General features: G+C 52.6%; 1 protein-coding gene across 1 annotated transcript in view; it reads left to right on the top strand.

Moving 5' to 3' along the window:
- The window catches only part of CFAP46 (cilia and flagella associated protein 46), an 89,524-nt gene that overhangs the window by 2,558 nt on the left and 63,787 nt on the right, over positions 1–23,179 (top strand). Inside the window, exons 5-16 of the mRNA XM_060126142.1 lie at positions 693–857; positions 1,937–2,060; positions 2,527–2,621; positions 3,553–3,663; positions 6,722–6,821; positions 12,925–13,023; positions 14,852–15,042; positions 19,526–19,754; positions 19,915–20,035; positions 21,294–21,417; positions 21,628–21,758; positions 22,296–22,423. Of these exons, the coding sequence (XP_059982125.1) occupies positions 693–857; positions 1,937–2,060; positions 2,527–2,621; positions 3,553–3,663; positions 6,722–6,821; positions 12,925–13,023; positions 14,852–15,042; positions 19,526–19,754; positions 19,915–20,035; positions 21,294–21,417; positions 21,628–21,758; positions 22,296–22,423 (1,618 nt within the window). The remainder of the gene's footprint in view (positions 1–692; positions 858–1,936; positions 2,061–2,526; positions 2,622–3,552; positions 3,664–6,721; positions 6,822–12,924; positions 13,024–14,851; positions 15,043–19,525; positions 19,755–19,914; positions 20,036–21,293; positions 21,418–21,627; positions 21,759–22,295; positions 22,424–23,179) is intronic.

Raw genomic sequence — 23,179 nt, 5'->3', positions numbered from 1 at the left:
AGCCTTGTCTTCCTGCTGGGCCTGGCCCGCCCTCCTCTGGGTCACAGCGGTCATCGGCAGCACCGTCCATCAGACAGCCAGCACCGCCAGGTACCTGGGTCCTGCAAGGCAGAGGTGGCCCCTCCAGAGAGGCGCCTGGGTTCCCTCACTCGGGTTCTCCTGGGGGCTCCTGCAGCCCTCAGGGAAAGGCCCAGCTTCTCGGGGCGCTCTGCTTCTGCTCCAGCATTCCTCCTACCCACCGTGCACTTCATCCGCTCGCACGGGGACCCCACCCAAGCCGCTTTCCCTGTACTGCTCTCCTGGCTGATTCCTCCAGGCGCCTTCCTCGATGCCCCCTGCACTTGCCCATTCTTGTCTGTCCCTTGAAAGCCGAAGGAGGCCCTCCTCATTGGGTACTTTTATGGGGAGCTGATCGCTTTCCAGAATGGCCAAAAGAGTGACGGGATCTGTGGTCTGGGCCCAGGAGCCTGTGGCAGGGTCTGAACTAGAGCCACCCACGCGGCTGAGCGGGGCACGTGGCTGCCTCTGGGGGGTGCTGCGTCCACCCGGCATGCACATCTGGCGGCCAGGCCAGGGCGGCTCGGGCAGGGCCATTGCACCTGCCCGAGACAGAGGCCCTGGGTTCCCTCGGGAAGGGGCTCAGGACGGACTGGCTCTGGGTGAGCCTCACCCACCCTCTTCTTGTGCCCCAGGTATTACTTCCTGGTGTATAATGCATCGGTCCTCTACTGGCAAATGGTGAGGCCATTTCGCAAGCCTGGGTATCACCACCGCCTGATCCCCAGCCTCTCCCAAATCGTGAGCGTGTTGAGTCAGACTGAGGAGGATGACAAAGGCTGGCGGGCCGAGCTGATGCTGTGAGTCCCCAGACACCCGGCAGACGCTGGCCTTCCCCTCCCCCCTCCCGTGACCACATCTCACACCGCAGCCCTGGCAATGCTCTCTAGCCCGAAGTTAGAATCAGGTTTTGTGTGTCTTGTCTGCACATGTTTCTAAACTCTGCAGATGGCATCACAGTGTCCTGATCAGACAGGTGTTACCACAAAACACGTGCTTCTACTCAGAACCCAGGAAGTGGGAGCCTGTGTCATAGTCCTGGCTCGTGGTTTTTTTTTTTTTTTGCGGTACGCGGGCCTCTCACTGCTGTGGCTTCTCCCGTTGTGGAGCACAGGCTCCGGACGCGCAGGCCCAGCGGCCATGGCTCACGGGCCCAGTCGCTCCGCGGCATGCGGGATCCTCCCGGACCGGGGCACGAACCCGTGTCCCCTGCATTGGCAGGCGGACTCTCAACCACTGCACCACCAGGGAAGCCCCTAGCTCGTGGTTTTGAAAATAAATAAGTTGTGAATCTAGTAGACATTCTAGCAACATACAGCTTGGCCCGAGTGCTCACGCATCCAGGTGGCCCCACTTAGGGAAGCTTGCCCTGAGCGCATAACCCCAGGGACAGACAGCCCTGCGTGGATGTCAGCAAGTGGTCCCCAGGCGGGCTGAAAGGCGCTCGGTGACACTTTCCTGTATTTGGGTGGCATTGTTTGCGGCCAGTGACTTTGTGGATGCTACTGGCGGGGCCCAGAGGGTCGGCCTTGAAGTTGGAATCCAGAGTGTGCAGGCGTTCCTCACCTGCCTTACAGCTATTTGGGGAGGCTTTAACCGAAAATAAGTAAAACTATGCTCTTTCTGTAAAACACCGTTGTTTGAGTCCTTGGTACTCACAGCCAAACAGTCCCCTTTCCCTTTGCAGGCAGTGGCCGAGCTTTCCAGCCCCGGCCTCAGCTCAGTGAGCCCCATACTGGGCGTGGGGTAAGGAGCTGGCCAATCCCTGCATCTTTCTGAAATTTGTAAAACATGAAAATATAATAACCGGGTTATTAGGCGTTTGCAGCAGAAAATGACTTCATCCAGGTTTAATATGGATGATTTCTGTATTATCCAGGGAGCTTCTGGAGTGTTATCTACAAGCTGGAAGAAACGAGGAGGCCGCGAAGTTTTGTGCCACTGCAGCCCCGTTCATCAAGGCTAATGCGCCACAGAAGTATCGACAAATATTTGCTCTTATGGTAAGTTGGAATATTCCAAACTGTAGAAAGAAGTATTTTCTTAAGCCATTGTTCAGGAAACTATGTATAAAAAACAGACAAGACCATCCACTGAGAGATACAAAAACATACATACATATGTACCAGCATGAACAGAACAAAACAAAATCTTTTCCTTCGTTGTGACTGAATATTTCCTTTTTAACAGCACTGAATTTTTTAAAAAGTTAGCAGAAAATTAGTAATTTAAGTAATTACGGCAACAGTGTGTAAAGAGCATTCATCACCTATTAATTTTATATATAGGAATCAAATTGTATAAGAAAAACTAAACATAAAGCATAATAAATGAGAAAATAATTGTTAATTACGGAATTTTACTTTTAAAGGAGGAATGTTTGTAAAATAATAGCTAAATAAGATATCTGGTCTTTCCCTAATTATTTGCTCAAATCTCTGTTAATATTCTGTTTTCATCTTACAACAGGTCCGACATGAATTAATGGATGAGCTTCAGTTAAAGGAAGAAGAGAGAAGTTCTATTAGCCTGTCTGTCACTTTCCAGATTAATGTGCTAAAAGCGTAAGTGCTTTGGGAAGGGGGATGGGCGCCGACTAGTCTCTGTGCCCGGGGGGGTGGGGGGGGGTGGGGGTGGGGGTGGGGGGGGTGGGGGTGGGGGTGGGGGTGGGTGGGGTGGGGGGTGGGGTGGGGTGGGGGGGCACATGTGCAGGGATGGTGAGGCTGGATGGTGGGCTCGGCCTTGCCTCCCTTTACTGAGAAGCTCCGGGGAGGATGCCAGAGTGAGTGCAGCTCGTCAGCAGTGAGGAGGGTGGTTTTAGAAGAGAGGGACAGCAGCCATGTCAGATGCTTCAGTTGGCCCTGCCAGAGGAAGCTTGAGACCTGGCCATGAGCTTGAACAAAAAGAGAGTAGTCGTGGGTGAGACCCTCATGGGACTGGGTGACAGTGCATGGGGGAGATTATACCGAGGTAGAGACCTGCTGTGGCGAGAGGGAAATAGATGGTAGAGAACCTGGTGTGTGTGGTGAGGAGATCCCGGTGTGTGTGAGTGAAGAGAACCCGGCGTGTGAGGAGATCCTGGTGTGGGTGCGTGAGGAGATTCCAGCGTGTGAGTGAGAAGATCCTGGTGTGAGTGGGGAGGACAGCTGTCCAGGGGGAGGCAGGTGCTGGTCTGGGTTGGATCTGGGCAGATGGGAAGGGCCAAGCCTCCCTTTCGGTGGGCTCTTGGTGTGGGACTCGTTCTGGGTACAGGGCCTGTGCACGGTGTCCTCGGGATCCGTCCTTAGTGATGGAGGGAGATAGAGCCTGGGCTGGCAGTGAGGGAGGAGGGCGTGAGAGGTCATCAGGAGAATGGAGAAGGAGAAGGTGTTACTTTAGACCTTCTGTTCAGTGAGGACACAAGTTCATGGACTTCAGATTTTTTAGGATAATTTAAAGAAATCTGACAGGATCTTTTGGTTATTTAATATTTGATTAAATCAATCTATATTCTAGAAAACTGGATAAAAATGATTTATCTGAAGATACCAACAAAATTCTGAAGGATACCTATAAATGTTTAAGTTATTACGATCACCAGAACTTGCCTTCAGTCAGAGAGGAAAAGTAAGTGTTTATGTTTTTGCAGTTTCACATCTATGTACAGCATTTCGTAGCTATAGGAAAATGTGGAAAACCACACAACCATCATTACGGAAGCAAGTGTCAGGCATCGTGGAGGTGTCAGTGTTTCCCTCTAGTCTTTTCATGTCCTGAGGTGTGTACTGCTTGGCAGCACCTGGGTTATGAAACTTCACATCATACTTTTTAAAGGTCAAATTCGACTTCTAATCACAAGTGCTTTTCAAGTTACGACACCATCTTACACCTTCTGAATAGACGCCTCACAGTTGAGCCGCAGAGGAGCGTGCCTCTCCCTGAGCAGTTCCGTTGTCAGCTCTCTGCTGCCTGAGTCCTGCGAGCACTGCTCAGAGCTCAGTCCTGGATCGGATTCCTGGGAACTTGTAGTTGAGCCAGAGGCTGAAAGAAGGGTCTGGAATGTACCCCCAGTTCAGCTCTTTCATCAGGTTCTCTGAGTTGCTCTAACTCAGAGCAGGTCCTGCTCGTCCCGTGCCTGGGCACAGCCTCCCTGAGGGGCCCTGGGAGGTTCCAGAGGGGGGACCGTGGGGACAGAGGGGACCACATGACACCAGGACACCTGCCCCGCCTCCTAGGACTGCACTGACTCCACTGCAGGTCCACTCCCTGCTGGCGAAGTGGAACTTTTTTTCATATATTTACGGACATTTTTTTCTCTCATTAATTTTCCAATGATTTCTTTTGCCCAGTTTTTAAAAAGTAGGTTGTAAATCATTTTACTAAGGACTTACAAAAGCTTTTTCTGTTTCAAAATTTGAGCCCTCCAATTCCAGTATAGTTATCAATTGTGTCAGTATGTTTACTTTTTAGGTCTTTTAAAACAATTTTTGATGTACAGATGTGTTTTATTTTTATTTTTTTATTTATTTATTTTTGGCTGCACTGGGTCTTCGTTGCCGCGCACGGGCTTCTCAATGCGGTGGCTCCTCTTGTCGCGGAGCCTGGGCTCTAGGCGTGCGGGCTTCAGTAGCTGTGGCGCACGGGCTTAGTTGCTCCACGGCATGTGGGATCTTCCCGGACCAGGGCTAGAACCTGTGTCCCCCGCATTGGCAGGCCGATTCCTAACCACTGCGCCACCAGGCAAGTCCCCAGCTGTGTTTTATTTAAGATAAGAATAATTTGAGCTGACGTTCATCCCCCAGCATCCTGGACCAGGCTCCATTTGGACCCGTCAGGGAGTCCCCACGCTTCTGGCCCAGCAGCCCGGTCGGTGGGCGCTGACCTGGCTCCCCCAGGAGCCCCGGCATGTGGCCTGCACGGAGCCAGCTGCGCCCCTGCTCCTGCGCCCGCCACACGCCCCCCTCCCCCACCCCGCCTGTGGGCCTGTGGCTTCGCGGTTGCCAGGTTACTGCATGTGGCTTGTGATGTGGCTTCCTGAGTGCTCAGCCCAGCTGCTCCCCAGGCCTGGGAGGGGCGTGGCCCCTGCTGGCCTGGGTCACAGGCTCAGCCGCTTGGAGATGCTGTCTGTGGGGTCAGGTCCTTCCTCAGCCCCGAGGCTCCAGCCGTCTGTGAGGCGCCCGCTGACCCCTCCCCACCTGAGCGTCTGTATCTAGAATTCGGGTAGAAATAAAAGTTCTGTGAGGTTAAGACCGAAAAAGCACTGAAAATCAGTGCTGGCTCCCTGTGTGGGTTCTCCCTTCTTCCCTGCACAACAGGCCCAGGTGGCTGGAGCTCGGGGAGGTCAGAGGGGCTGTGGGTCTGGAGGCCCCACCAGGGTGCTTGGAGGTCCGGGCTGCACGGGTCGGGGCAGAGGGCAGGAACCTGCACCCACCCCCGTGAAGGGAGACGGGAGGGCGCCTATTGCAGCGGACAGGGTGCTTGCTTCCGGGGTGGGTGCTGGGAGGTGGAGGTGTTGGATAATGTTCTCCCGGCTGAGAAGCGTCTCTGAGACTGAAAAACAAAGCAGGCAGCTCTGTAAAGTGCAGTTAGGAAGTTCATTGTGGGGACTGACACACAGGCAGGACCGGTCTGCGGACGACAATCCAGAGGCATCCACAGCTGTGCTCCGAGCCACCAAAAGGGGCGCAGGGGACTTAAGGAGGACTTAAAGGGGCAGAGCTAACACTGGCACCTGACTACCAGTGGGACCGAGGGTTTACCTCCCCTGGGGGTTCCGTGACCACTGTCAGCACAGGGCACTCTTCAGTTTTCGTATCAAGTGAAGGCAAGGGTTAGCATTGCCGGGGCTCCTCCGGTTTGGACGCATTCCTTGTGAGTGGGCGGAAGCTGGGTCGCGGTCACTAGAAGGAGGCGGGGGTGAGACTGCGGGCCTGAGAGGAGCTGACCAAGTGCAGCCCGTGTGGTCCAGCCACAGTCAGGTTATGATGCCTGCCTCGGAAAGAGCAGGGAGGTGTTGGCTTATCCCCAAGGGAGGCTGGCATGTCTGGGGACGCTGCTGGTGGCCACTTGTTGCTGGTGACCAGGGGTGCTGCTAAACACTCCACCGTGTGCAGGACGGGTCCCCACCCAGCAGAGAACTGCCTCATCAAGACGTGATGGTGTCAGGCTGGGAACCATTGCCTTGATTCCTGCAGTTTTATATTAAGTCTTAAAATCAGGCAGTTTAGTCCTCTGACTGTTCTTTTTCGGAGTTGCTTAGGAGAGCCTAGGTCCTTTGCATTTCCGTGCACATCTTAGCATCAACCTGCTGATTTCCACAAAGACCACGATTGGCACTTGGTGACTGTGAATGCTCTGGTCACAGGATAGGAAGAGCCGGCCCCGAGGAAATGTGTGTCTGTCTCTTGTCACCCCTGCCCCCCACCAAGGGCTCAAATGGTGATGCCCAGGGCTCACAGCCCCTCATCAGGCTGCACCTGCACCTGCCCTGAGTCAGTGGAAGTCCCTCCAAATCCTGTGTCAGGGCCAGAGGGGGCTGGGCTTAGGGACCCTCACCATAGGATTTCTCTTCTCTTCCATTTTATTCCTGCCTCCCGCAAATGACAGCTGAAGACTTATTCTACCCACAGGTGGGTGTTTCTTGTTGTCTCCTGTTGACCCAATGCTGTTTTGTTTCTGTTTCCAGAATTCTTTTGCTTTTTGAATTAGCTCATCTTTCTCTGATCTTGAAATGTGGGGAGATCACCTCTGACTGCCTCTCAGACTTGAAGAAGATGGACAGCAAAGTAGGTGGTCAGGGACTGGGTGCACCACCCCTACTCACTGTGATCTTGACATGAAAGGCAAAAAAACAAAAACAAAAACGGGAAAGGAATTCAAAAGCCCGTCACCAGGAGGGCCTAAATTGTTGTATTGGTAAATTTCCTTTCAGTCTTTTTTAAGTGCAATTCATACAGTTGAGATGATGTGATTTTTGCAGTTTTGCATCAATAGTATCATTAATGATAAATGGATCAATTTGTCAAGAGGATATAACAATTGTACATGTATATGCATCCAACATTGGAACACCTAAATATATTAAGCAAATACTAACAAATCTGAAAGCAGAAATAGACAGCAATGCAACAATAGTAGGAATCTTTAATACCCCCCTTTCAACATGGATAGATCATCCAGACAGAAGATCAATAAGTATGTATTGGGCTTGAACTACACTTTAGACAAAATGAGCCTAATAGACATCCGTAGAACATTCCATTCAATGGAGGAAAATACACATTCTTCTCAAGCACACATGGAACATTCTCCAGGACAGATCATACATTAGATCAGCGGTACCCAACCTTTTGGGCACCAGGGACCAGTTTCAAGGAAGACAGTTCTTCCACAGATGGTGGGTGGGGGTTGTTCAGGTGGTAATGCGAGTGCTGGGGAGCGGCAGGTGACACTTCGCTTGCTTGCCTGCCGCTCACCTCCAGCTGTGCGGCCTGGTTCCTAACAGGCTGTGGACTGGTACTGGTCCACGGACCAAGGGTTGGGGACCCCTGTGTTAGATCATGAAACAAGTCTCAACAAATTTAAGATGATTTTCTGACCACAGTGGTGTGAAACCAGAAATCAGCAACAGGAGGAAAGCTAGAAATTCACAAAAGTATGGAAATTAAACAACATACTCCTGAACAAAGAAAAAATCAAAAGGGAAAAAAAGATTTTGAAACATAGGACAATGGAAATACAACATACCAAAACTTATAGAATATAGCAAAAGCAGTCCTAAGAGGGAAGTTCATAGCCGAAAACACCTACAATAAGAAAAAAGAAAGATTTCAAATAAATGACCTATATTTATACCTCAAGGAACTAAAAACAAAAAACAAAAAAACAGAACAAAGCCCAAAGTTAGCAGAAGGAAGGAAGTAACAAAGATCAGAGCAAAAAACAAATGAAATAGAGACCAGAAAACAAATAGAAAAGATCATTGAAACTGACAGCTGGTTTTTTGAAAAAATAAACAAAATTGACAAACAGCTAGACTAGGAAAAAAAGAGAAGACTCAGAATCAGAAATGAAAGAGGAGACATTACAACTGATAACACAGAAATACAAAGGATCATAGAGACTACTGTGAACAATTATATGCCAGGAAGATGGGTATCCTATAAGAAATGGATAAATTCCCAGAAGCAAACAACCTACCAAGACTGAATCATGGAGAAATAGAAAATCTGAATAGACCAGTGAGTAAGGAGATTGTATCAGTAATCAAAAAATCTCCAAACAAGGACAAGATGACTTCACTGGTGAATTCTACCAAACATTTGAAGAAGAACTAATGCTAATCCTTCAAAAATTCTTCCAAAAAATTGAAGAGAAAGGAACACTCCCCAATTCAGTTTACAGGGTGAGCATTACCCTGATACCAAACCAGACAAAGACACTATAAGAAAAGAAAATTACAGGCCAATATCCCAGATGAGCACAGATGCAAAAATCCTCAACAAAATACTAGCAAACTGAATTCAGCAGAACATTGTAAAGATCAAACACCACGATCAGTGAGATTTATCCTGAGGTTGAAAGGATGGTTTAATGTAGGCAAATCAATAAATGTGATATATCACGTTAACAGAATGAAGGGTAAATATACGATCATCTTAATAGATGCAGGAAAAGCATTTGACAAAATTCAACATCCTGTCATGATAAAAACTCTCAACAAATTAGGTATAGAAGGAATGTACCTCCACATAACAAAGACCACATATGACAAGCCCACAGCTAACATTATATTCAATGGTGAAAGAATAAAAGCTTTTCTTCTAATACCAAGAATAAAACAAGGGTGCCCACTCTTGCCACTTCTGTGCAACATAGTACTGGAAGTTCTAGCCACAACAGTCAGACAAGAAAAAGATATAAAGGTCATCCAAATCAGAAAGGAAGAAGTAAATGTGTCTCTGTTTGCATTTGGCATAACCTGTTTATACAGAGAAAACTCTAAAGACCCCACCAAAAACCATTAGAACTAATGAGCAAATTCAGTTAAGTTGCAGGATTCAAAATCATCATCCAAAAATTGGTTATGTTTCTGTTCACTAAAAATGAACTATCTGACAGAGAAATTACGAAAACAATTCCATTTACAATAGCATCAAAAACAGTAAAAGACTTAAGAATACATTTAACCAAAGAATTGAAAGACTTGTGCACTGAAAACTAGAAGACATTGATGAAAGAAATTGAAGAAGACACAAAGAATGGAAAAAATATCCCATGTTCCTGGATTGCAAGAATGAAAATTGTTAAAATGTCTATACTACCCAAAATCACCTACAGATTCAATGCAATCCTTATTGCAATTCCAATGGCATTTCTCAAGAAATAGAAAAAAAAAAATTGTACGGAACCACGGAAGAGCCAAAGCACTCTTGAGAAAGAAGAACAAAACTGGAGGCATCACACTTCCTTATTTCCAACTATACCACAAAGCTATAGTAATCAAAACATATGGTACTGGTATGAAAATAGACACACAGACCAATGGAACAGAATTGAGAGCCCAGAAATAAGGCCACACACATAATGTCAACTAATCTTTGACAAGGGCAACAAGAAAACGCTGTGGGGAAAGGACAGCCTCTTAAATAAACGGTGCTGGGAAAACTGGCCACAAGCAGATGAATGAAATTGGACCCGTACCTTACACTACCCACAAAAATTAAATGGATTACAGACTTTAAGACCTGAAATCGTAAAACTCCTATATGAATGCATAGGGCAAAAACTTATTGACATTGTTCTGGGCAATGATTTTTTGAATATGACAACAAAAGCAAAAGTAAACAAGTAGGACTACATCAAACTAAGAAGTGTCTGCACAGCAAAGGAAACAACACAATGAAAAGGCAACCTATGGTATAGGAGAAAAATATTTGCAAACCATGTATCTGATAAGGGTTTAATATCTAAAATATATAGGGAACTCATACATCAGTAGGAAATCATCATCATCCAATGGGAAACATGGGCTAAGGACCTGAATAGACATTTTTCCAAAGAAGATACTCAAATCGTACATGAAAAGGTGCTCAACATCATCAGGGAGATAAAATCAAAACCTCAGTGAGTATCACCCCACACCTGTTTGAATGGCTGTTATCAAAAAGATGAGATAACAAGTGTTGATGAGGATGTGGAGAAAAGGGAACCCTTGTGTTCTGTTGTTGGGAATGTAAATTGATACAGCTATTATGGAAAACAGTAAGGAAGTTCTTTAAAAAATTAAAAATAGAACTACTATATGATTTAGCAATCACACTTCTGTTTGTATGTCCAAAGGAAATGAGATCAGGATCTCAAAGAGATACCTACACCCCCATGTTCACTGCAGCATTATTCACAAAAGCAAGATGTGGAAACAACCTAGGTGTCAGTTGATGGATGAATGGATAAAGAAAATTGTGTGTGTGTGTGTGTGTGTGTGTGTGTGTGTGTGTGTGTAATGCAGTGTTATTCAGCGATGAGAAAGGACATCCTGCCATTTGTGACAGTGTGGATTAATATGCTCAGTGAAAGAAGCCAGACAGAGAAACAGAGTAGCCTGGGGGTTGCCAGGGCCTGGGGGTGCAGGAAGTGGGGAGGCACTGATCAAAGGGGACAAACTTTTAGCTTTAAGACGAATACGTTTTGAGGATCTAATGTACAGTTTGGTGACTACAGTTCAGAATTTTGTAGAGTATACTTGAAATTTGGTAAGAAAGATCTTAAGCATTCTCACCAAAAAGAAAACAAAACAATAACAATGTGAGGTGATGGATGTATTAATTCATTTGATTATGGGAATCATTGCACAATGTCTATGCTTTTACACTTTACTCTTTAAATATATACAATTTTATTTGTCAATTATACCTAAATTAAAATTTTTACATAAAAATAAAGCAGAGTAGACATTTCAGAAAAAAACATTAGCAGACTTTCGAAGGTATAGTAATGCAAACTATCTAAAATGAGACAGAAAGAAGAAACACTAAGGAGGATATAGGGAACATCAGTGAGCTTGGGACGACTTGAAGCAAACTCTAATGTATATGTAATCAGAGTCCCTGAAGAATAGAGAAAGAAGGGGACAGAAAAAAAATATTTTAAGAAATAATGGCTCAAAATTCTAAATTTAATCGTCTGTAAAGAGCAGGAAATTATGTACTGAGGAACAGAGAGAAGAATGACAGCAAACTTTTTGTAGGAAATAATACAAGTCAAAAGACATAAGATCAACATCCTTAAGATATTAAAATAAAATTAAAAATAACTATCAACCGGGCTTCCCTGGTGGCACAGTGGTTGGGAGTCCGCCTGCCGATGCATGGGACACGGGTTCATGCCCCGGTCCGGGAGGATCCCACATGCCGCGGAGCGGCTGGGCCCGTGAGCCATGGCCGCTGAGCCTGCGCGTCCGGAGCCTGTGCTCCGCAACGGGAGAGGCCAGAACAGTGAGAGGCCCGCGTACCGAAAAAGAATAAAAAAACAAAACCAAAAAAACTATCAACCTAAAAAATCTACACTCAGAGAAAATATCTTTGAAAATCAGAGGCAAAATAAGTATTTATTAAAATATACAAAATCTGAAAGAGTCTGACTTACACTACAAGAAATTTTAAAGGACTTTTTCAAGCAGAAGGAAAATGATGCCAGGCGGAAATCTGGATCCACACAAATAGTGAGGAGGACCAGCAAGGGGAGCCGCATGAGTCACACAGAGACGGAAAAATCTGTAAATCTCTTGAAAAGATAATTGGCTATTTAAAGCAAAGGTAACAACATGGATCAAAAGACTCAATATTGTTAAGATGTCAGTTTTCTCCAGATTGAACTGTACATTCAATGCGATTCAATCAAAGTCCCGGCAGGAGTGTTTCAAAAATTGGCAAGCTGAGTATAAAATTTATGTGGAAATGCAAAAGATCTAGAATAGCTAAAAGCAGCTTTGAAAAAGCAGAACGATGTCAGAAGACGAGCACGGCCTGATATAAAGTCTCCATGGTTGAGACAGGGTGGCCTTGACATGGAGACTCACAGAGACTGAGGGACAGGACAGGGTCCAGAAAGAGACCCACAAGCGCGGGGCCTCCAGCTTGCATGAGGTGCAGAGGCTTCCGGTGGGTGACAGAGCATCTCATCCACAAATGGTACCGGACAAGGAAACAACCACGTGCGAGAACGTGAGCATCGGCCTGCACTTCATACCGTGGACAGAAATCAACTCAAAATGCATCATAAACCAAAACGTGAGTTAAAATGATAAAACTTCTGGGGAAAACGTTAAGAGAAAACAATAAGAGGAAACTTTGTGAGCTATTATCTCACAAGCACACACCTAGTAGACGGCTAAGCTGGAGACTAACCGTCCCAGATGGCCAGGAGTGGGATGGGAAACGGCAACCCCTTGGGAAAACAGCTGAGCAGTTTGTAAAAGTAAAGTGTGTGTCAGCCACCCACCCAGCAAATCCCAGGCCCCCGCCACCCCGCCGCCTCCAGCAGGACGCCCCGTCCAAACCCGGCAGGGATTCAATGAAAGAAATCGGCCAAGTTTCATAACAGAGCGTTTGTCTGAAGTTGGTGTAGTTATTTAAAAGTTCTGTGTCCAGTGAAATTAACTATCAAAGGTGAAAAACAATTTTTTTCTAGCTTTCTCATTCAAATCTTTGCATCTTTTGGAAACATTTTAAGTTTTTCTTATATATATTTGTATCATCTAATTTTTATTTGTTGAATTTCTACCTAGTACACGAGTCATATTTTTAAATGGTCTTTGAAGTTAGTGAATGTGCGTGATCGCTTTCGTTAAAACTCTCCGTCTTACACAGCAACTCCTGTGCCCCGCAGGATCCCGGGGAGCTAATTGAAATCGAATGCCTGGAGTATGAATTGGAAGCTGAAAGACTTGCAAATAAAATGAAAATCTACACCCGAGAGGCTGTGGAGGTAAGTCCTCGACTGGGAGCCGCAGCAGATGCTGAACTGTTGTGCAGGTTCCCTGGACCCTGTGATTTGACTGGTGCCAGGTTCGGGGGGGAGACCTGACAGGCACGGGCCAGCCCCCTGTGCCCTGGTTTCCCACCCGTGACTGTGGCCTCTCTGGCAGGAGCTCCAGGGGCCTGGGTGGCCCCCAGCTGCCAAGGCCGGCTGCCGTCCTCCTCTGCGGCACGGAGCTGGGTCCCCCACGGCTCCCAGGGCCACCTTGGCCTGGCGGACGTCTGGGTTCATGCAGCCCATTCTCTGGGCCAGGGGCTGGGGTGGGACCGTCCTCTGGCCAAGCCCTCCTGCGGCCTGTGTGGAGTGGCCCACCCCAGCACACTGATAACACTTGCCATTGGTGATCGCTGAGTCTCCATGAGAGCACTTTGCCATCCTGACTCAGGTCCAGGAAGGCACATGTTGCCCTGGCTCTAGTGCGGGGCTGTCGGCCTCGCTGGGCTTGGGAAACAGAGGGGCTCCAGTGAAGTGGTGAGGTCATCACGGGATGGGGGAGGGGGACCTCGGGGAGGGTGGAGGGCAGGTCCAGAGGACCCGCACGAACGTTCCTCCCTCGCTGCCCCCTTTGGAAACCCCTGACTTGTCTAGAATATTCCACTGGTATTTACTGAGGAGGCAGCTGTCTCTCTGAGGAGTTGGCGCACGGCAGCCTGGTGAACATGGTGGCAAAGTGACAGACCATGTGAGCTCAGCGTCCTATGTAATGCAGTCAGAGCTGGTCCAGCAGCCACCGCCCGAAAAGGAATCCAGCGATCATTTATGTTCTTTAGTAAGAATCCTGCAGTTGGAAAAAGGGAACCAAAATACCCTGAAACAGAGCGATGGCGGCTGGCATTTCTCTGGGGCCCAGGTGTCCGCCCCCTGGCTCAGCTCCTGGGACCCTCTCTGGAGCCCTGGAGCCGGGCTGTGCTGCCCCTCTGGAGCAGGAGAGGCAGCGTCGGTGCCGTGAGCTCTGCCAGGGGACGATCAGCTGGGCCGGGGCTCTGCGAGTTTGAGGCCACCTGGGGGATGTGCGTGTTCCCTTTGGACTTGCCCAGGTGGCTGCCCCTGCCGGCGTTGATCTTCTCGAGGGAGGTCGTGGGCTACCTGTTGACCGCGTGCTGGTGCTGGCTGGTGGTGGCGCAGAGACTGCAGGGCTGTGTCCCTCTGCCTTTGTCGGCCTCGGACCTCGGGCCAGGGGCCCTTCAGGGGCACCGGTTCAATGAGGCTTTGATGGACACATCTTGGCAGGCAGGAGTCACAGGGTCTGAACCCCAAGCCTGTGCTGGTCCCTGTGGCTTGGGAGCAGCACGAGGGGAGGCCCCCAGGTGCCAGAAGCCAGGGCCCATGGACATGGCTGAGCTTAGGCGCCAAGGCAGCCCTAGTGGGCGCTGAGGGAGGCATGGAGCTGGTGAGGCCCCTTGCACAGGCTGAGGCCGGCCAGCGCCTGTCTGCTGGGCAGGGCGTGTGGGGCACGGACTGGAGGAGCTGTTCACTGGACGTCACTGGGCGTGGGCCCCATAAATATACAGGGCCAGGAGATCAGCAGCTTCGCTCAGATGGGCTCACAGAGGAGAGACGCACCCAGAGGGCGCAGAGCCCGTTCTAAGGCAGGGTCTCGACCGAGCCAGGCCCTTCTAGAGAAAATCATGCAGGCCGTTTCCACAGACAGACTCAGACTGTGGGCCCGGGCCCCCCCGCGGCCTCCTGGGCTCAGGGTCGGCCGGGGCTGCCCTGGCTCGCCCTGTGCTGCGCGTTTGCCCCCAGCCTCACACATGGGCCACTGTCCTTTGTGCAGACCCAGCTGAATATAGTACAGAGACTGGACGTGGTGCTCCAGCGAGCTGTGCGCCTGGGCGACCCGCGGGTCATCCACGTGGTGTGCGCCACGCAGTGGAACACCTGCCTCCCGCTGCTGCAGCACGACCTGCGGCACCATCTGCGGAAGTCGCTGGCCAGCATCGCGGAGGTCCTGGAGAAGGTGGACAGGTGGCGGTCCTGGGCTCTCCCCCCGGGGGGAGACAAGCGGGCGGGAGACCCTTGGGGTAAGGACGAAGTCCAACTCATTTTCCCAAAAAAGTGGGCAGGAAGGGCAGCAGGACTCCACGGCTCCCCGCAGAAGGGCCAGCTTGAGAGGCCGGCAGGCCGTGGGGGAGGTGTGTCTGGAGTGCGAGGGGCAGGGCCTTGCAGGGGGGAGGCTGGGGGGCACCCGGGCGGCACCCATCTGAGGTTGAGAGGGGCTGAGGAGATAGGGCTTTGTCAGGAGGGTCCTGGGCTGCATGGCAGGGGGATGGCAGGGCACAGGGCCTGTGGGCACAGGCGCAGGAGGGAAGGTGGAGTGGGCGGTGAGTCAGTGAGGCCCCCCGGCTGGGGGTCGCAGCCCATGGGGATGCTGCAGTTGGTCCCTGGCAGACAAGGGGTCTGGGAGACGGGGACTTGGTGTGTGGGCAGAGAGGAGCTGTGGGGGGTCACCCAGGAGGGGCTGCAGCCGCAGGGAGGGGCGGTGGGGAGAGCTGCCCTGCCCCGTCTGCTCCTGTGATTAATTAGGGTTGGGTTTCGTCGCCTACTTGAGCCCTCGGAACAGGGGTCTCGGCAGGGGAGCCAGGGGCCTGGTTGTCAGCCTGAGGGTGGGCAAGGGGGGTCCCCAGGGTCTCCGGTATGGTTCATTTCCTGCCGGCACCTGGGGGTCTTGGCTGTGAAGAGGTGCATCTCTCTTCAAATCTGGGATTTTTACCCATTTTGAAAATAGTTTCTCCTTCTGGAATCCCATGGGGATGTATGACAGGCTCCTAGCCCAGCTACCAACCCCCCCCCCCCCGCCCCCAGCGAACCTTCCACACTCATGGCCCCACCCCCCATGTGTGACACGCTGAATTCTGACAGATTTCCTCCAGGCCATTAGTACTCTTTTATTTTACAAATTCTCTAATTTTCCTTCCTTTCTTTAGCCTATGTTTTTAAATTTTAATGACTATTTCTTCCAAAATATCCTTTTAGTTTATTTTCATATTTGCCTGATTTTTAAAAATAATGTCTTCTAGTTGCCCTCTTTTCCTCTGACAGTTCTTTTTCTGATTAACTTTATTGAGATATAATTGCACACAATAGAATACAAACATTGTTAATGTCCCTTCATTGTGTTGTTTTTTAATCATGGGTGGGTGTTGAGTGCCGTCAAATGTTTCTTCTGCATTTATTAAAAGGTCTGTGACTTTTCTCTTTTGTTCTTTAATGTGGTGAATTATGCTGATTGAACTTTGAGTGGTGAACCAACCTTGCATTCTCTGCATGGTCCTGACATATGTCAGCGTGTTGTTAAGGATTTTTACGTGTAGGTTCATGAGGACGTTGGCCTGTGATTTTCTTCTTTTGTAATGTCTTTGTCAGGTTTTGACATCAAGGTCATGCTGAATTTATTAAATGAATTGGGAAGGTGGGAAGGATTCTTCCTCCTCTGCTTTCTGAAGGAGTTTGTGCAATATTGGTGTTTTCTTCCTTAAATGTTTGATAGAATCCAGTGAAACCATCTGGGCCCGTCTGAAGCATTTCTTTTTCCATCCTTTCAATTCTCATCCCTGTGGATCTTCCAATTTAAAGTGTAGAACACAGCTTTTAATAGCATGTAGTTTGGCCTCACTTCTTTCTGTCTAGTATGATAATCTCTGCCTTTTAACTGGAGTGTTTAGTCTCTTTGCGTTTAGTGTAGCTTTGAACTTGTCTACGATCTCATCATTTGTTTCCAGTTGTCCCTTCTGTTCTGCTGCTGCTCTTTCCCTGCCTTCTTTGAGGTTAATTGAATTTTTTACCATTGGATTTACTTCCTCTATCAGCTTTTTTGTCCACTGTACCCTTGGGGTGGGGGGGATTGCTGTAGGGCTAACAGTGCACATCCTCCTTAGCCAAGTCTGTGTGAGGTGGTGCTTCCCACCCGGCAAAGGGAAAACCTCACGCATTTCCCTTCATCTACCCCACTTTGTGTGGTTGTTGGCATGTCTTTTACTTCTCAATGTGTTATGGGCCTCATCTTACAGGTCATTGTTTTGCTTTTAGCAGCCAGTTGTTTTTTAAAGAAAATTACAGAGAAAATCAATAGTCTCTTATATTTGCCCACTTCTTTGTCAATCCCACAGGCTCGCTCTTCTTTCTTACCCTCAGATCCAAATTTCTTTCTGCTGTTATTTCAGCCTGAGGAACTTCCTTTATTTTTTTCTTGTAATGCATGACTGCTGGTGATGAATTCTTTTGGCTTTGGTTGATCTGAAAATGACTTCACCTCATCTTCATCTTTGAAGATTATTTTCACCAGTTGCTGGATTCTGGGTTTACAGATTTTTTTTTCTTTAAACCCTTTGAAGAGGTTGTTTCATTTTCTTCTGGCCTTCGTAGTTTCTGATAAAAACCCAGCATCTGGCCCCTCTTACGTTCTGACTGTGGGTTACCTTTTCCTGTTTCCTTGCATGTCCAGTAGTTTTTTATTGTGTACCGAATGTTGTGGTTGGTGCACTGTGGAGTCTGTGGATTCTGTGATCTTTTTAAAGAGAGTGTTGCTTTTTGTTCTCTTGGGTACTTCAGTTACTGGTTGAGAGCTGGCTTCTTGTTTTGTTGGCCATATCTCTAGAAGGTTACAGTGTCTTCCAGCCTGTCTCAGTGGGGCTCAACCTCTAGCCCGGTTGCACCCGCGATCTCCGTGGGCTCGGCTGACATCCGGGGTGTGAGTGAGGGATACTCAGCTCTCTCCTCTCTGGTGGGCAGGCCAGCAACAGCTGCTCTGGTACCCGGCTCCTCTTCTCCAGCCTGGAGCAGCCTTCCCAGCCCAGAGCAGAGACCCTCCCTGTGGACGGCAGGTGCCCTGGTTCTGGGCCCAGTGCTCTGCCCGCGATGCCACGGGACACTGTCTCCAGGCAGGGTGCGGGCTCCTTCCTGAGTTCCCGCCTCCAGGGACCCCAGGCTTGTGCTGCTCAGACCCAGTGCTGTGTTTGGTCCAGCTTCACAGTGGATACTCATGGCAGAGACTTGATCACAGTTGGAAACAGAAGGAACTCTGAAAATTACTCATTTCTAATCCTTTTCATCTGGTCCCATTCATCCTGTTTTGGCAGGGACGGAGTCTCTCATTCGAGCCTGCTGTGCTTACTCACCATCATCTCTGTGGCTTCCTTGAGCCAATGGTTTACCAGGTTGTTCCTGATGCTGGCTGTTCCGCTGTGTAGACCTCTCCGCCTGCCGGGTTGCTCCTGACCAGGGCTGTGCCTCTGTGTAGACCTCTCCGCCTGCCGGGTTGCTCCTGACCAGGGCTGTGCCTCTGTGTAGCCCTCTCCGCCTGCCGGGTTGTCCCTGACCAGGGCTGTGCCTCTGTGTAGCCCTCTCCGCCTGCCGGGTTGCTCCTGACCAGGGCTGTGCCTCCGTGTAGCCCTCTCTCTGTGGTGTCAGCTTGCCTCAGATGGCTCCTCGCGTGGTCCAGCCCTGGATGAGTCTCGCATTATGGATTCAGGGTCAGGCTGCCCAGAGCACACAGTTCGGTGCTGGTCCAGCTCCCATTCTGTGGGCCTCCTCTTCCACTGCCTCAACACAGAAGAAAGTGGCCTATTACTGGCTGCTGTCCAGGCTTCCGGGCAGAGTCCGTGGAACCTGCTTCCCTGACGGGAGCGCAGACCTCGCCCTTGGCATCAACCAGGTGCCCTCTCCTGCCCGCCACTCCCGGCCCCCGAGCAGCGGAGCGCCAGCCTCCAGGCGCCTTGGGCACTGCGTCCTCTTCCCTGAGGTCACAGGCCTAGCGTGTGACGCTGATGCCTTGCCGTGGCTGAGGGTCGGCTCGTGGGTCTCCTAGAACTTTAATTCGACCAATTTTGTTGGCTTTTCTGATGCTCGCGTCCAGGGTGGAGGCTGTGGCATGGGGCTCTGCGTGCTGTGGATGAAAGGCTTTGAGGAGACTGTGTTACCAGCTTAGACACGGCCGTCTCCAGCCCCGCCCAGCCCAGGAGGCTCCAGCAGAGGCAGCAGCAGGAGCAAACGCCAGGCAGGGCCACGGGTCCACGAGAGGCGTTCTGAGCAGGGGTGTGTGTGCTTCGGCCGATGAGATGGAGAGAACTCAGAGCAGAGCCGAGACGGCCCATCCGCTGAGGCAAAACCTGGGCTTCGGTTGTGCTAAATTCACCTGCTTGGCCACGCCAGGAGCCTCCCGGGGTGCTGGACGAGATGCAGCGTCGGGCGCCCCGCGTTTGCTGAGCCTGCCACCTGGCTTTCGTGCCGCAGTCGTTCTCTGTAGCATGGAGCCTGGCTGGGCCCAGCTGCCGCTCCTTGGCCCTGGTGCGCCAGTGGGCTCCGAGGTCTCCTGTGGTCTGCAGGGACCACCTCTTGGTCCTCCGTGGGTCCTTGGGGTAACGAAGGGCAGAAGGCGGGGCTGGAAAACCAGGCACCAGGGGTGTCCCGCGACAGCCCCGCCGGGCTCTTGCAATGCTGTCTGTCCCCGCAGCCTCATGGTCCTGTTCCGTTGCCAAGTGCACATGGAGATGGCGTACATTGAGGAGGGTGCGGACCGGCTGGAGCCTGCCATGGGGCACCTGAGGAAGGCCATGCTCCTGGACACCCTGGGCCTCTACCAGGACACGCTCAGGATGGCCCTCAACCGCCTGCACCTCTGCGCCACGCCGTGCCAGGTCCCCGAGCGCACCGAGGACAAGGCCACCTTGGCCATTGAGCAGGTGCGCCCCGCCCCCCCGGACCTGGGCCCTGGGGCCTCTGCGCCTGGGGAGGGCAGGCGTCCGGGGCGGGGCCCCGTCAGGCCAGGAGCGCTCAGCAGAGACGGGCAGCGGAGCTGCTCTGGACGACGCGGGTGCTCATCACGCCATCTACCCTTCGCAGGCAAAGAAAGCGATGCCGGAGGACAGTGTGCGCAAGAAGCGGGCGCTGCTGGTGACCGCGGGCCTGGCCCTGGCCCCTGACACCTTCCAGATCGTGCTCGACAGTGAGAACGAGGCCAAAGGTGTGCAGGCTCTCTCAGCAGCACACACACGCCTGACCCACCCGCCCTCGACCTCCGCCCACATGGGCCTCAGGTGCTGGTGTGCAGCCTCCTGTCCCCACTCTGCGCGACAGAGCACCTCCCGTGGCGAGGGGGGAGGCTCACACAGCCTGGAGGCCCGAAGCCTGAGACCGGGGGGCTGGAGGGAGGGGCCGCCTGGGCCTGTCTCCGGGGCCCACACGGCTGGCTTGCCTCTGCACCCGTTTCTCTCTGTGTCCAATTTCCCCTTTTAAGGACACCCGTCGTAATTGATTAGGGCCCACCCTAATGACCTCACTTTAACTTGATTTTTCCTGGTAAGAGCCATCTCCAAACAAGGCCACATTCTGGAGTTCTGGGGGTCAGGGCTTCCTCGTATACTTTAGGGGGCACTGCCCCCATGCCACCGTCCCCCCCGAGGATGGGGGTCCTGGGCTTCTCTGCATTACCCCCAAGTATATCGAACCCTTGCAGATGGCAGATTAGCGCCCGGCTCTGGAGCACCCCGGCGTCCTTCCTCTCAGAGTCCCACCTGAGGTCGCCCAGGGCTCCCTTAATGTTGGCTCCCCCAGCAGCCTTCAGCCGGGCAGCCCCTGCCGTCTGCAGATAGGAGCCGCGGAGGGATCCCACGGTGGCCAGTGTGGTGGATCTGGGATGTGGACTGGGGGATGGCTCTAGGATGTGACCCTTGGCCTCGGTGGGCCACGGACCTTGTGCTGTCTCTGTGGCCGCCGCATGTCACCAGGTCCTGTTGTCACCCCGTCAGGGGCGTGGCAGTGCCACCCCGTGCTTCCTTCTTGTCCTGCTGGGTGTGAGGGGCACGGGCCCAGTGGGCAGCCGCCCCGGACACGCTCGGGCTCTCTTGGTGCGTTTCACTCGGCGAGGGGCCGGGCAGGAGTACCTGGCCAGGCGGGGGCCTTCCGCGGGGTCCCCGCCAGTCGGCTCCTGAAGGTGGGGGGCCGTGGGGACAGAGGCCACCACTGTGCTGGGCGCGGGTGGAGGCTCTTGGGGCCGGCCTGGCGGGTGCAGAGGGGGTCGTTCTGTGCACCAGCTGCCCCTAGTGCCCGGCGCCCCTCCCCTACAAAGGCACAGCTAGTGGGACCTAATCTTCATGAAAAGGTCAAAAGACGCCTGGGAGGCACCACCACACCCGTCCAGAGTCCTGCGCGCTGGGGTTGCGGGAACGTGCCCTGACCCGGGACCCGCCGCGTCACTGCCCCGTCCCGCTGTCCACCCTCAGTTTCCACCGGGGAAAAGCGGGGCCGCTTCACCTACCTGTACGCGAAGGCGCAGCACCACTCCCTCAGCGTGGATGAGGCCGCGGGGCACGTGCAGCGCCTGCAGGGCCGGAACGCCAAGGAGAGGTGAGTGGGCGGTGGCCGGGGGGCGTGCGGGGGCTCCTGGGTCGTCGCGGCGGGGGCACCGGACCGCTGCCTGCCGCCTCGCCTGGCCCCGGGCAGCACCCCCGCGGGTCTGCCCGTCGCCTCGCGTCCAGGCTGGGGCGTCCATTGGGCTCGTGGCAGGAGCCCTGCGCCGGTTCTCCCGAGCAGAGAGCTCATCGTGCACCTGTGCAGGGTACAGATCTGGGCCGAGCTGGCCAAGGTGGCCCGGAAGCAGGGCGTGTGGGATGTGTGCCGGACGGCCAGCCGCTTCTGCCTCGCGTATGACGTCGGCAAGGTGGAGCGGCAGGCGAGGCTCAGGCGAGGTAGGCCCCGGGGCCACGCCTGGGCGCCCGCACTGGCGGGATCTCCCCAGGCGACCTGGGGTTGCTGCGGGGCCCGCGGGGTTCAGCGAGGGGACCCAGGGCTGCAGGCGGGGGCCTGCGGGCAGAGCGTGGGCCTGGGCCGGCTCCCCCGTCAGCGCTGGGTCCGCACGAGTCCGGCCTGCAGGTCTCTGGAAGAGGTTGGTTTTGTGGACGGTGAGGATGGGGGGACCTGCAGGCAGTCCCAGGAGGCCCAGGGCCTGGGTGTTGGGGGCGGGGCCGGGGCCTCTTGAGGGGCAGAACAGCGCAAACAGAACCAAGAGCCCAGCTGTCAGGGAATCGGTGGGAGACTGGCCATGGCCAAGCTGGCTTTGGGGACACCTCGCCACCCCGTGGGGCCCCTGCGCTTGGGAGGTTTCTGCCAGCCCCTCCTGGGCACAGTGCCACCTCGCAGAGACCCCGCCGCCGCACCCGGGGCTGCGCCGCGTTCCCTGAAAGGCTGTTCGGGTTCTGAGCATCCTGCCGCTCTGCTGTTTCCAGGGAAGAAGAAGAAGGGCGGGGACGGCGCGGAGCAGGACTCCTCGGGCCAGTCAGACGCCACCCTGCATAGGCCGGTGTCCCCCAGCCTGCTGCGCGAGTTCGCGGAGGTGGGGTTCATCAACGCTGAGGTGCGTCCCTGCCCACGGCCCCTCGGCCCCCGTGTCACCTGCCTCTGCACGGACGTGGCCCTATACCCCAGCCCTGCTCCCGAAGGAGCCTGTTCTTTAGGGAAGTTTTCCCGGGTTCTTGGGAGATTTTCTGGGAGAAAGATATAAATCAGAATGTATCGTGAGGGGTGTAGATGTTAATTTTCCTTAGAAATAATGTTTGAACTGTGAATCCACGGTGACGTAGGTACCGCAGGCTGATGGTTACTGGATTTGGGAGTGCCCTCTGCATGGGGATAGCTTCAAAAGCACTTTGAACCCATTGTAAGGGAGGAGCGTGAGTTCTCATCTCAGCCCCTCAGAGGCCGCTGAAGGCTGCTGGCGACCAACCCCCTCAGCCCTGACCTGGGGTCGCTCCCGCCCCCTGCAGTGAGCATGCAGAGACCCCAGCGTCAGCCAGGTGGCTGAGCTGGGTCTAAGCTGGCACTGGCATCTCTGCACCTGCACGTGGTGGTGATTTTGGTGATACTTTGTAACTTCGGGATTCTTGGGGCCACTCGAGGTTGTTTATTTTGGGGGTCGATGGGGTAACCTGGACAGAACTCCCCGGCTCGTTCAGTGAGGGTTTGCTGAGCGCCTCCTGAGGGCCAGGCCATGCTGAGAGCTGGGGGCAGGTGACCGCGGAGCCAGGGATGGAGCCGGCATCACCCCCGGGAGGCAGGCAAGGCCACCTGCCCCCCATCCTTGGTCCTGTCAGCCTGCAGGGCTTCCGTGCAC

The sequence above is a fragment of the Lagenorhynchus albirostris genome, chromosome 16, assembly GCF_949774975.1.
Source record: "Lagenorhynchus albirostris chromosome 16, mLagAlb1.1, whole genome shotgun sequence".
Lineage (NCBI taxonomy): Eukaryota > Metazoa > Chordata > Mammalia > Artiodactyla > Delphinidae > Lagenorhynchus > Lagenorhynchus albirostris.
Note: the sequence above shows the minus strand (reverse complement) of the source record. Positions and strands in the feature narration are given on the sequence as shown.